Genomic DNA, 12708 nt, shown 5'->3' with positions numbered 1-12708 from the left:
AGTCAGGGAATCCGACCAAGCCACCTCAGCTCTGCACATCCAGGCTGAGGCGATCGCTGGTCGCAGTATAACACCAGCATGTGTGTGTATACTTTTTAGGATATTTTTCAGCCTCCTATCAGCTGGCTCCTTAAGTACGGCCCTATCCGTAGATGGTACCGCCACTTGTTCTGATAAGCGTGTGAGCGCCTTATCCACCCTGAGGGGTGTTTTCCACCGCGCCTTAACTTCTGGCGGGAAAGGGTATACCGCCAATAATTTTCTATCGGGGGAAACCCACGCATCATCACACACTTCATTTAATTTATCTGATTCAGGAAAAACTACAGGTAGTTTTTTCACCTCACACATAATACCCTTTTTTGTGGTACTTGGAGTATCAGAAATATGTAACACCTCCTTCATTGCCCTTAACGTGTGGCCCTAAAAGAAAATACGTTTGTTTCTTCACCGTCGACACTGAAATCAGTGTCCGTGTCTGGGTCTGTGTCGACCGACTGAGGTAAATGGGCATTTTACAGCCCCTGACGGTGTTTGAGACGCCTGGACAGATACTAATTTGTTCGCCGGCCCTCTCATGTCGTCAACCGGCTTGCAGCGTGTTGACATTGTCACGTAATTTCCATAAATAAGCCATCCATTCCGGTGTCGACTCCCTAGAGAGTGACATCACCATTACAGGCAATTTGCTCCGCCTCCTCACCAATATTTTCCTCATACATGTCGACACACACGTACCGACATACAGCACACACATAGGGAATGCTCTGATAGAGGACAGGACCCACTAGCCCTTTGGGGAGACAGAGGGAGAGTTTGCCAGCACACACCAAAACGCTATAATTATCCAGGGACAACCTTTATATAAGTGTTCCTCCCTTATAGCATTTTAATATATATACATATCGCCAAATCAGTGCCCCCCCTCTCTGTTTTAACCCTGTTTCTGTAGTGCAGTGCAGGGGAGAGCATGGGAGCCTTCCCACCAGCCTTTCTGTGAGGGAAAATGGCGCTGTGTGCTGAGGAGAATAGGCCCCGCCCCCTTTTCGGCGGGCTTCTTCTCCGGAGTTTTAGATATCTGGCAGGGGTTAAATACATCCATATAGCCTCAAGGGCTATATGTGATGTATTTTTCGCCATACAGGTATTATACATTGCTGCCCAGGGCGCCCCCCTCCAGCGCCCTGCACCCTCCGTGACCGCTGTGTGAAGTGTGCTGACAACAATGGCGCACAGCTGCAGTGCTGTGCGCTACCTGATGAAGACTGAGAGTCTTCTGCCGCCTGGTTCCGGACCTCTTCATCTTCAGCGTCTGCAAGGGGGGTCGGCGGCGCGGCTCCGGGACGAACCCCAGGGCGAGCCCTGTGTTCCGACTCCCTCTGGAGCTATGTCCAGTAGCCTAAGAATCCAATCCATCCTGCACGCAGGTGAGTTGAAAATCTCTCCCCTAAGTCCCTCGATGCAGTGAGCCTGTTGCCAGCAGGACTCACTGAAAATAAAGAACCTAAAAACTTTTTCTAAGTAACTCTTTAAGAGAGCCACCTAGATTGCACCCTTCTCGGCCGGGCACAAAAACCTAACTGAGGCTTGGAGGAGGGTCATAGGGGGAGGAGCCAGTACACACCATGTGATCCTAAAAGCTTGCTTTTGTGCCCTGTCTCCTGCAGAGCCGCTATTCCCCATGGTCCTGACGGAGTCCCCAGCATCCACTAGGACGTTAGAGAAATACTTTTTAAGTGAAAAAGTATACTGTAAACATATTGTAAACATTACTTTTTACTTTCAAATCCTTGAGTGACGACCATTCTTTCTGCCTATGCGTTTAAGCTAGCTGGGATGAGCAAGGGCGTAGCTACCATAGGTGCAGGCAGTGCAGCTGATATGGGCCCAGAGCTGAGAGGGGCCACCTTTCCTGTCACAGTTACATGTGTTATATATATTTTTCACCATTAGGTGGTACATAGGGGTCCTTACAATCTTTAACCTTGGGGCCTACAATTCATCTAGTTATGTCCCTGGACCTACTCATTGGAATGTGGTAGAAAATGAACTGGAGGGCATTATAATGTTACATAATATGAACTGGGACACTTGTAATGTGGCACAATATGAAGTAGAGGCTCTATAGTGTGGCATAATATGAACTGGAAAGAAAAATGTTGTACGCACAGACCTAAAAGCGAACCCAAACAAAATGACTAGAGATCAAAGGACAATCACTGTATAAGTGACACTTATACCCCAATTTCATACATCATGCACTTTTGTGCTTTTATATTTATTAGAGACACGGGGGGTGCTCCCTGAGAGTTAAGTTAAACTGTTTCACAAAAATATACCAAAGAAAGGTAGACAAGAACTCTCCTAAAATGGGGCACTCAAAAGTGTTCTAATGCGTGTGCAACAACATAGGATCAAAAAAAGGGAGAAAAAAGAAAATAATATAATAAGACTTAACTTTTATTAAAGATCAAAAATTAAAATTGCTTGGAGATTATACTCTCTTCATCTAAAAAGGCGAAATATAGACACAATACAACACGTAACAGATTAAAAGGTACAGGTGATTTGTAAACTCCAACGGGCCTTAACCCTATCAATAAGGGAGAGTCAATTTATGAATGAGACTCAAATAACAATAAGTCAAGACCTTATGGCGTGTTTCGTTGTTCTGCTGCCTCGTATATGCTACAGCATTATATACGTGGTGAGAGACCCTTACTTGTGCCAGTCTCTAGAGTCACAGACAGTGCCGGAGCATCCACGGAGAGTGTCTCATTCACTTCTGCTTTTGGTTGATGACACTGTGGTCAGCGCAGCCAATGAGAGAGCTATTGACAATCTACCTGCTCTGGTGTTGAAAAAAAAGGATGAACTGATAAAGGATGACAATACGCTCTTAAACTAGAGAAATACAGAAAGTATAGAAGGCAAGACTGTGCAGCAAATTTCGTGGTTCTGTTGCCACGCATGTGCTATTGCATTATATGCGTGTTGAGAGACCATTACTGATGCTAGTCTATGGAAATACAGACTGTGCCAGGACAATATGCAATGTGTCTCATTCGCCTCCAACACTGGCTGATGATACTACGATCAGTGCAGCCAGTTTGGGGGTTACTGACACTATGCTGTTCTGGTGTTGAAAGAGACAGAAGGCACTGAATTCAGTACAAAAAAGAGGGATCTCACATCGGCTCAATTTTCAAATACATTTCGCCTGGTGGCTTGTTCACAAAGGGGGGAACAGCTTCCATGCGAAACAGCCACCAGGCGAAACGTACGTTAAAGGAAGGAGCGTTGCGGGTGCCCCGCTGAGTGCGCAAGGCGGGCTGCCCCCCGGTACAGGTTGTATGACATAGAATACTTTTAACTGTGAAGCCTCCAGCTAAAGGCATCTGACAGCCTGACGCTATAACGAACCATATGCTTTAACATGCACGGCCCGTGTATACCCAGGTTCATGATACAAAAAATAAGATTTTACTCACCGGTAAATCTATTTCTCGTAGTCCGTAGTGGATGCTGGGACTCCGTAAGGACCATGGGGAATAGCGGCTCCGCAGGAGACTGGGCACAACTAAAGAAAGCTTTAGGACTACCTGGTGTGCACTGGCTCCTCCCTCTATGACCCTCCTCCAGACCTCAGTTAGGATACTGTGCCCGGAAGAGCTGACACAATAAGGAAGGATTTTGAATCCCGGGTAAGACTCATACCAGCCACACCAATCACACCGTATAACTCGTGATACTATACCCAGTTAACAGTATGAAATATAACTGAGCCTCTCAACAGATGGCTCAACAATAACCCTTTAGTTAAACAATAACTATATACAAGTATTGCAGACAATCCGCACTTGGGATGGGCGCCCAGCATCCACTACGGACTACGAGAAATAGATTTACCGGTGAGTAAAATCTTATTTTCTCTGACGTCCTAAGTGGATGCTGGGACTCCGTAAGGACCATGGGGATTATACCAAAGCTCCCAAACGGGCGGGAGAGTGCGGATGACTCTGCAGCACCGAATGAGCAAACTCGAGGTCCTCCTCAGCCAGGGTATCAAACTTGTAGAATTTAGCAAATGTGTTTGACCCCGACCAAGTAGCTGCTCGGCAAAGTTGTAAAGCCGAGACCCCTCGGGCAGCCGCCCAAGAAGAGCCCACCTTCCTCGTGGAATGGGCTTTCACTGGTCTAGGATGCGGCAGTCCAGCCGCAGAATGTGCAAGCTGAATCGTACTACAGATCCAGCGAGCAATAGTCTGCTTTGAAGCAGGAGCACCCAGCTTGTTGGGTGCATACAGGATAAATAGCGAGTCAGTTTTCCTGACACCAGCTGTCCTGGAAACATAAATTTTCAGGGCCCTGACTACGTCCAACAACTTGGAATCCTCCAAGTCTTTAGTAGCCGCAGGCACCACAATAGGTTGGTTCAAATGAAAGGCTGATACCACCTTAGGGAGAAACTGGGGACGAGTCCTCAATTCTGCCCTATCCATATGGAAAATCAGATGAGGGCTTTTACATGACAAAGCCGCCAATTCTGACACACGCCTGGCCGAAGCCAAGGCCAACAGCATGACCACTTTCCACATGAGATATTTTAATTCCACGGTTTTAAGTGGCTCAAACCAATGTGACTTTAGAAAATCCAACACCACGTTGAGATCCCAAGGTGCCACTGGAGGCACAAAAGGGGGCTGAATATGCAGCACTCCCTTAACAAATGTCTGAACTTCAGGTAGGGAAGCCAGTTCTTTCTGGAAGAAAATCGATAAAGCCGAAATCTGGACCTTAATGGAACCCAATTTTAGGCCCATAGTCACCCCTGACTGTAGGAAGTGCAGAAAACGGCCCAGCTGAAATTCCTCCGTTGGGGCCTTCCTGGCCTCACACCACGCAACATATTTTCGCCATATGCGGTGATAATGGTTTGCGGTCACTTCTTTCCTAGCTTTAATCAGCGTAGGGATGATTTCCTCCGGAATGACCTTTTCCTTCAGGATCCGGCGTTCAACCGCCATGCCGTCAAACGCAGCCGCGGTAAGTCTTGGAACAGACAGGGCCCCTGCTGCAGCAGGTCCTGTCTGAGCGGCAGAGGCCATGGGTCCTCTGAGATCATTTCCTGAAGTTCCGGGTACCAAGCTCTTCTTGGCCAATCCGGAACAATAAGTATAGTTCTTACTCCTCTTTTCCTTATTATCCTCAGTACCTTGGGTATGAGAGGAAGAGGAGGGAACACATAAACCGACTGGAACACCCACGGTGTCCACAGCTATTGCCTGAGGGTCTCTCGACCTGGCGCAATATCTTTCTAGCTTTTTGTTTAGGCGGGACGCCATCATGTCCACCTGTGGCCGTTCCCAACGGTTTACAATCAGCTGGAAGACTTCTGGATGAAGTCCCCACTCTCCCGGGTGGAGGTCGTGCCTGCTGAGGAAGTCTGCTTCCCAGTTGTCCACTCCCGGAATGAACACTGCTGACAGTGCTAACACGTGATTTTCCGCCCATCGGAGAATCCTTGTGGCTTCTGCCATCGCCATCCTGCTTCTTGTGCCGCCCTGTCGGTTTACATGGGCGACTGCCGTGATGTTGTCTGACTGGATCAGTACCGGCTGGTTTTGAAGCAGGGGTCTTGCCTGACTTAGGGCATTGTAAATGGCCCTCAGTTCCAGAATATTTATGTGTAGGGAAGTCTCCTGACTTGACCATAGTCCTTGGAAGTTTCTTCCCTGTGTGACTGCCCCCCAGCCTTGAAGGCTGGCATCCGTGGTCACCAAGACCCAGTCCTGTATGCCGAATCTGCGGCCCTCTTGCAGATGAGCACTCTGCAGCCACCACAGCAGAGACACCCTGGTCCTTGGAGACAGGGTTATCAGCCGATGCATCTGAAGATGCGATCCGGACCAATTGTCCAACAGGTCCCACTGAAAAGTCCTTGCATGGAACCTGCCGAATGGAATTGCTTCGTAGGAAGCTACCATTTTTCCCAGGACTCGCGTGCAGTGATGCACCGACACCTGTTTTGGTTTCAGGAGGCCTCTGACTAGAGATGACAGCTCCCTGACTTTCTCCTCCGGGAGAAACACTTTTTACTGTTCTGTGTCCAGCACCATCCCCAGGAACAGTAGACGTGTCGTAGGGACCAGCTGTGACTTTGGAATATTTAGAATCCAACCGTGCTGTTGTAGCACCTCCCGAGATAGTGCTACCCCGACCAACAACTGCTCCCTGGACCTCGCCTTTATCAGGAGATCGTCCAAGTACGGGATAATTAAAACTCCCTTTTTTCGAAGGAGTATCATGATTTCGGCCATTACCTTGGTAAATACCCTCGGTGCCGTGGACAGACCAAACGGCAACGTCTGGAATTGGTAATGACAATCCTGTACCACAAATCTGAGGTACTCCTGGTGAGGATGGTAAATGGGGACATGCAGGTAAGCATCCTTGATGTCCAGTGATACCATGTAATCCCCCTCGTCCAGGCTTGAAATAACCGCCCTGAGCGATTCCATCTTGAAGTTGAATTTTTTTATATAAGTGTTCAAAGATTTCAAAATTAAAATGGGTCTCACCGAACCGTCCGGTTTCGGTACCACAAACATTGTGGAATAGTAACCCCGTCCTTGTTGAAGGAGGGGCACCTTGACTATCACCTGCTGGGAATACAGCTTGTGAATTGCCTCTAGCACTGCCTCCCTGTCTGAGGGAGTTGTTGGCAAGGCAGATTTGAGGAAACGGCGAGGGGGAGACGTCTCGAATTCCAGCTTGTACCCCTGAGATACCACTTGAAGAATCCAGGGATCCACCCGTGAGCGAGCCCACTGATTGCTGAAGTTCTTGAGACGGGCCCCCACCGTACCCGGCTCCGCCTGTGGAGCCCCAGCGTCATGCGGTGGACTTAGAGGAAGCGGGGTAGGAATTTTGTTCCTGGGAACTGGCTGTATGCTGCAGCTTTTTCCCTCTACCTCTGCCTCTGGGCAGAAAGGACGCGCCTTTAACCCGCTTGCCTTTCTGGGGCCGAAAGGACTGTACTTGATAATACGGTGCTTTCTTTGGCTGTGAGGGAACATGGGGTAAAAATGCTGACTTCCCAGCTGTCGCTGTGGAAACGAGGTCCGAGAGACCATCCCCAAACAACTCCTCACCCTTATAAGGCAAAACTTCCATGTGCCTTTTAGAATCTGCATCACCCGTCCACTGCCGACTCCATAATCCTCTCCTGGCAGAAATGGACATTACACTTATTTAAGATGCCAGCCGGCAAATATCCCTCTGTGCATCTCTCATGTATAAGACTGCGTCTTTTATATGCTCTATGGTTAGCAATATAGTGTCCCTGTCTAGGGTATCAATATTTTCTGACAGGGAATCTGACCACGCAGCTGCAGCACTGCACATCCATGCTGAAGCAATAGCTGGTCTCAGTATAATACCTGAGTGTGTATATACAGACTTCAGGATAGCCGCCTGCTTTCTATCAGCAGGCTCCTTTAGGGCGGCCGTGTCCGGAGACGGTAGTGCCACCTTCTTTGACAGACGTGTGAGCTCTTTATCCACCCTAGGGGATGTTTCCCAACGTGACCTATCCTCTGGCGGGAAAGGGTACGCCATTAGTAACCTTTTAGAAATTACTAGTTTCTTATCGGGGGAAGCCCAAGCTTCTTCACACACTTCATTTAATTCATCAGATGGGGGGAAAACCACTGGTAGTTTTTTCTCCCCAAACATAATACCCTTTTTTGTGGTTCCTGGGGTAATATCAGAAATGTGCAACACATTTTTCATTGCCGCAATCATGTAACGTGTGGTCCTATTGGAATGTACATTAGTCTCATCGTCGTCGACACTGGATTCAGTATCCGTGTCGACATCTGTGTCCGCCATCTGAGGTAGCGGGCGTTTTAGAGCCCCTGATGGCTTTTGAGACAGCTGGGCAGGCACAAGCTGAGAAGCCGGCTGTCCCACATCTGCTATGTCGTCAAACCTTTTATGCAAGGAGTTGACACTTTCACGTAATTCCTTCCACAAGTCCATCCACTCAGGTGTCGGCCCCTCAGGGGGTGACATCACATTTATCGGCACCTGCTCCGCCTCCTCATAAGCCTCCTCATCAAACATGTCGACACAGCCGTACCGACACACCGCACACACACAGGGAATGCTCTGACTGAGGACCGGACCCCACAAAGCCCTTTGGGGAGACAGAGAGAGAGTATGCCAGCACACACCAACAGCGCTATATAACACAGGGATTAACACTATAACTGAGTGATTTTTCCCAATAGCTGCTTGTATACACAATATTGCGCCTAAATTTAGTGCCCCCCTCTCTTTTTTACCCTATGTAGTCTGGAAACTGCAGGGGAGAGCCTGGGAGCGATCCTTCCAGCGGAGCTGTGAGGGAATATGGCGCCAGTGTGCTGAGGGAGATAGCCCCGCCCCTTTTTCGGCGGACTTCTCACGCTTTTTTCTATGTATATCTGGCAGGGGTATTTTACACATATATAGTCTCTATGACTATATTATGTGTTATTTGCCAGCCAAGGTACTCAATATTGCAGCCCAGGGCGCCCCCCCCCCCCCCCCCCCAGCGCCCTGCACCCATCAGTGACCGGAGTGTGAGGTGTGCATGGGAAGCAATGGCGCACAGCTGCAGTGCTGTGCGCTACCTTGATGAAGACCGAAGTCTTCTGCCGCCGATTTCCAGGACCCTCTTCTTGCTTCTGGCTCTGTAAGGGGGACGGCGGCGCGGCTCCGGGACCGGACGACCGAGGCTGGGCCTGTGTTCGATCCCTCTGGAGCTAATGGTGTCCAGTAGCCTAGAAGCCCAAGCTAGCTGCAAGCAGGTAGGTTCGCTTCTCTCCCCTTAGTCCCTCGTAGCAGTGAGTCTGTTGCCAGCAGATCTCACTGAAAATAAAAAACCTAAAATAAACTTTCTTTTTCTAAGAGCTCAGGAGAGCCCCTAGTGTGCATCCAGCTCAGCCGGGCACAAAATTATAACTGAGGTCTGGAGGAGGGTCATAGAGGGAGGAGCCAGTGCACACCAGGTAGTCCTAAAGCTTTCTTTAGTTGTGCCCAGTCTCCTGCGGAGCCGCTATTCCCCATGGTCCTTACGGAGTCCCAGCATCCACTTAGGACGTCAGAGAAATACTGATTACTATGATAATTGTTGCCAGGGGTGATAGGCCATTTAAGGTTGCATATGTGCCTAGAATGTTTCACAGCCTAATTTCACCATGTCCCTTTTTTTTATGAATGACTCTATTTGTGTAACACAGCAGTGAGAATCCTGAAATATTGTGATAGGAGGCAGGTTGGATATAATTGTCAGTACCCTCCTTGACTAGATCGTTATTTTATTATGTAAAAGGTTTTGATTATGCACAAAAAGTAAAAAACCTGGGTCTTTTCAATAATGATATGTCTAGAGGGATTAATTCTGTACATTTCCTCTGTGTCCAGGGATATGATATAAAACACAAGTTTTTTTGACCACTGTTGCCAGGGGCAACAGACCACCTGGCATTTATACGTGTATCTACCGTGCTTCACAGTCAGGATATATAAAAAACTCATTGCTGTTTCTTGGATGAATGACTATATTTGTTTATATAGCAATAAGAATTTAGAAGTATAAGATAGGAGGCTAACGGAATAATACAATCAGCATGTTGCATTATAATCATCGTTTAATTATGTAAAAGTTTACAACTATGATGAATCATTAATTTGTGTATATAGAAAACAAAACCTTAGCTTTATTTATGATGGTTGTTGAGAGAAATTTACTTTCTCTGTGATAAATATTATATGCTGATCTTTATTGTGGATAATGTGTTTTAGATGGCAACAGATGTTGCAAACAAGTGAAATATTGTAATAAAGCACACTTTCTTTAGAGACCAGCTACTATGTGGCATTAGAGGGCACAAGTTAAAGGGACAAATTCTCCTCACATTGTGTATTAAGATGAGGTTGAGGTGCTGTGAATGACGCAGCACGTATATGAAAAGTGAGCCGATGTGATATCCCTCTTTTTTTGTACTGAATTCAACAGTGCCTTCTGTCTCTTTCAACACCAGAACAGCATATAGTGTCAGTAACCCCCAAACTGGCTGCACTGATCGTAGTATCATCAGCCAGTGTTGGAGGTGAATGAGACACATTGCATATTGTCCTGGCACAGTCTGTATTTCCATAGACTAGCATGAGTAATGGTCTCTCAACACGCATATAATGCAATAGCACATGCGTGGCAGCAGAACCACGAAATTTGCTGCACAGTCTTGCCTTCTATACTTTCTGTATTTCTCTAATTTAAGAGCGTATTGTCATCCTTTATCAGTTCATCCTATTTTTTCAACACCAGAGCAGGTAGAGTGTCAGTAGCTCTCTCATTGGCTGCGCTGACCGCAGTGTCATCAACCAAAAGCAGAAGTGAATGAGACACTCTCCGTGGATGCTCCGGCACCGTCTGTGACTCTAGAGACTGGCACAAGTAAGGGTCTATCACCACGTATATAATGCTGTAGCACATACGAGGCAGCAGAACAACGAAACACGCCATAAGGTCTTGACTTATTGTTATTTGAGTCTCATTCATAAATTGACTCTCCCTTATTGATAGGGCTAAGGCCCGTTGGAGTTTACAAATCACCTGTACCTTTTAATCTGTTACATGTTGTATTGTGTCTATATTTCGCCTTTTTAGATGAAGAGAGTATAATCTCCAAGCAATTTTAATTTTTGATCTTTAATATAAGTTAAGTCTTATTATATTATTTTCTTTTTTCTCCCTTTTTTTGATCCTATGTTGTTGCACACGCATTAGAACACTTTTGAGTGCCCCATTTTAGGAGAGTTCTTGTCTACCTTTCTTTGGTATATTTTTGTGAAACATAATATGAACTGGGACACTGTAATGTGGCATAATATGGACTGAGACACTGTAGTGTGGCACAATATGAAGTGGAGGCACTATATTGTGGCATAAAATGAACTGAGGACATTGTATGTCAATGTGAATTGGGGTAACCAGGGCACTACTATGGGGTATAACATTAACTAAGACACTACCAGCAGCAGCATTACAGCGACACTGGGGGCATGGAGGAGGTGCATCAGGACTGTGTGGGTGAACCTCGGGAGCCACCTTCCATGAGTTGATGTTACACGTCAGCACGGAGGAAGCGCTGAGATATTATGTGGTACAGCCTGAGAGCAGCACCTGCACCTGATGAGACCTGCAGAAGCAGTCAGCGCAGTGTAAATGGAGGAGTCTGCATACTGCTCAGATACAGCCTTCAGTTTTTTGCTAGATGAATTCCGTGGCACCCTCCAGGGGCCGGCGCCCCTAGGCAGCCGCCTAAAGTTGTCTTAATGGTAGAGCCGGCCATGCATACGTAATGGTACACAGAGAAACTAAGATTTATTTATGAATTCTGATTATTGAAGTACAGAGATAATGATAGCTATATTACTTGTATTCTGTAAATCATTTGCTGGTTATCTTTAGGGTTGTCAGTTTCATTAACTTCCCATAACCTTCAGTCCTCACAAGTGCTTTCCCCCAACCAGCTAATAAATGTATGCTAATATTGGAGTGTTGCTCTTGTGAGGGAGCTGTGCTGCTCTTTGGGGCAGGGTCTCGTAAAAGAAATGTAGAGCAGTCACTTGCTGAATGTCATCTTATTATTACAAATATTATATTATTATTATTATTATTATTATTATTAATGAATTTGTATTTTAAGACAAAAGCCTTGACCCCATTAACAACTGGTTTCTTGTAAAATGGGCTCATTCAAGACACAGCAAACCGTAAAGAAGATGAACAGATTTTCTTATGAAGAGTTACCTGATAAAAGCGTGGTACCTCCATCCAGTCACTTGGTAGCTGGACAGACGGGCACAGGTATCTGCGCAGGTGTGGACGACAAGCAGGCAGTAGTGCACACACAGCCAGTAAAAAATTAGCAGTAGTGCGAATATTGAGCTCCTGGCGAGTGTAAAGAGCAACCTGCAGAGGCCAAAGAGTTACAATGTGAAAGACAGTAAGCCACAGGATCATAACATATGACAAGGGAAACAGCAAACTGAACAGGATGAGTTTCATTTAACAGCTGTCAGGATCCTGGTGGTCAGGATACCGACACCAGAATCCCAACAGCCGACAAGGCCAGCAGCCGGAGTCCCCGCGCAACAGGGCTATTCCCACTGTCCACGACAGCTATAGGGTGGGAAAACCGAGCCCGCAAGGGGACTCTTAGCGCTCATTCCGCTGCTTGCATTCTGGAGGGTGGGATGCCGGTGTTGGGATATTGACAACCGGCATCCCGTCAACCAGTCATCCATACTGAACCCAACTGAACAGTTATTGGGGGTAATTCCAAGTTGATTGCAGCTTCAAGTTTGTTAGCAGTTGGGTAAAACCATGTGCACTGCAGGGGAGGCAGATATAACATGTGCAGAGAGAGTTAGATTTGGGTGTGGTGTGTTCAATCTGCAATCTAAATTGCAGTGTAAAAATAAAGCAGCCAGTATTTACCCTGCACAGAAACAAAATAACCCACCCAAATCTAACTCTCTCTGCACATGTTATATCTGCCCCCCCTGCAGTGCACATGGTTTTGCCCAACTGCTAAAAAATTTCCTGCTGCAATCAACTTGGAATTACCCCCATTGTGCAGTTACCAGGGA

At 46.9% G+C, this 12708-nt stretch overlaps 1 protein-coding gene across 7 annotated transcripts in view; it reads right to left on the bottom strand.

Moving 5' to 3' along the window:
- Positions 1 to 12708, bottom strand: part of LOC134890326 (telomerase protein component 1-like) — a 262589-nt gene that overhangs the window by 189060 nt on the left and 60821 nt on the right. For all 7 annotated transcript variants that reach the window (XM_063913448.1, XM_063913445.1, XM_063913451.1 and 4 more), the window contains exon 5: positions 11867 to 12028. In XM_063913448.1, the coding sequence (XP_063769518.1) occupies positions 11867 to 12028 (162 nt within the window). The remainder of the gene's footprint in view (positions 1 to 11866; positions 12029 to 12708) is intronic.

The sequence above is a fragment of the Pseudophryne corroboree genome, chromosome 1, assembly GCF_028390025.1.
Source record: "Pseudophryne corroboree isolate aPseCor3 chromosome 1, aPseCor3.hap2, whole genome shotgun sequence".
Lineage (NCBI taxonomy): Eukaryota > Metazoa > Chordata > Amphibia > Anura > Myobatrachidae > Pseudophryne > Pseudophryne corroboree.
The sequence above is the reverse complement of the archived record's forward strand: the minus strand, read 5'-3'. Positions and strand labels throughout refer to the sequence as shown.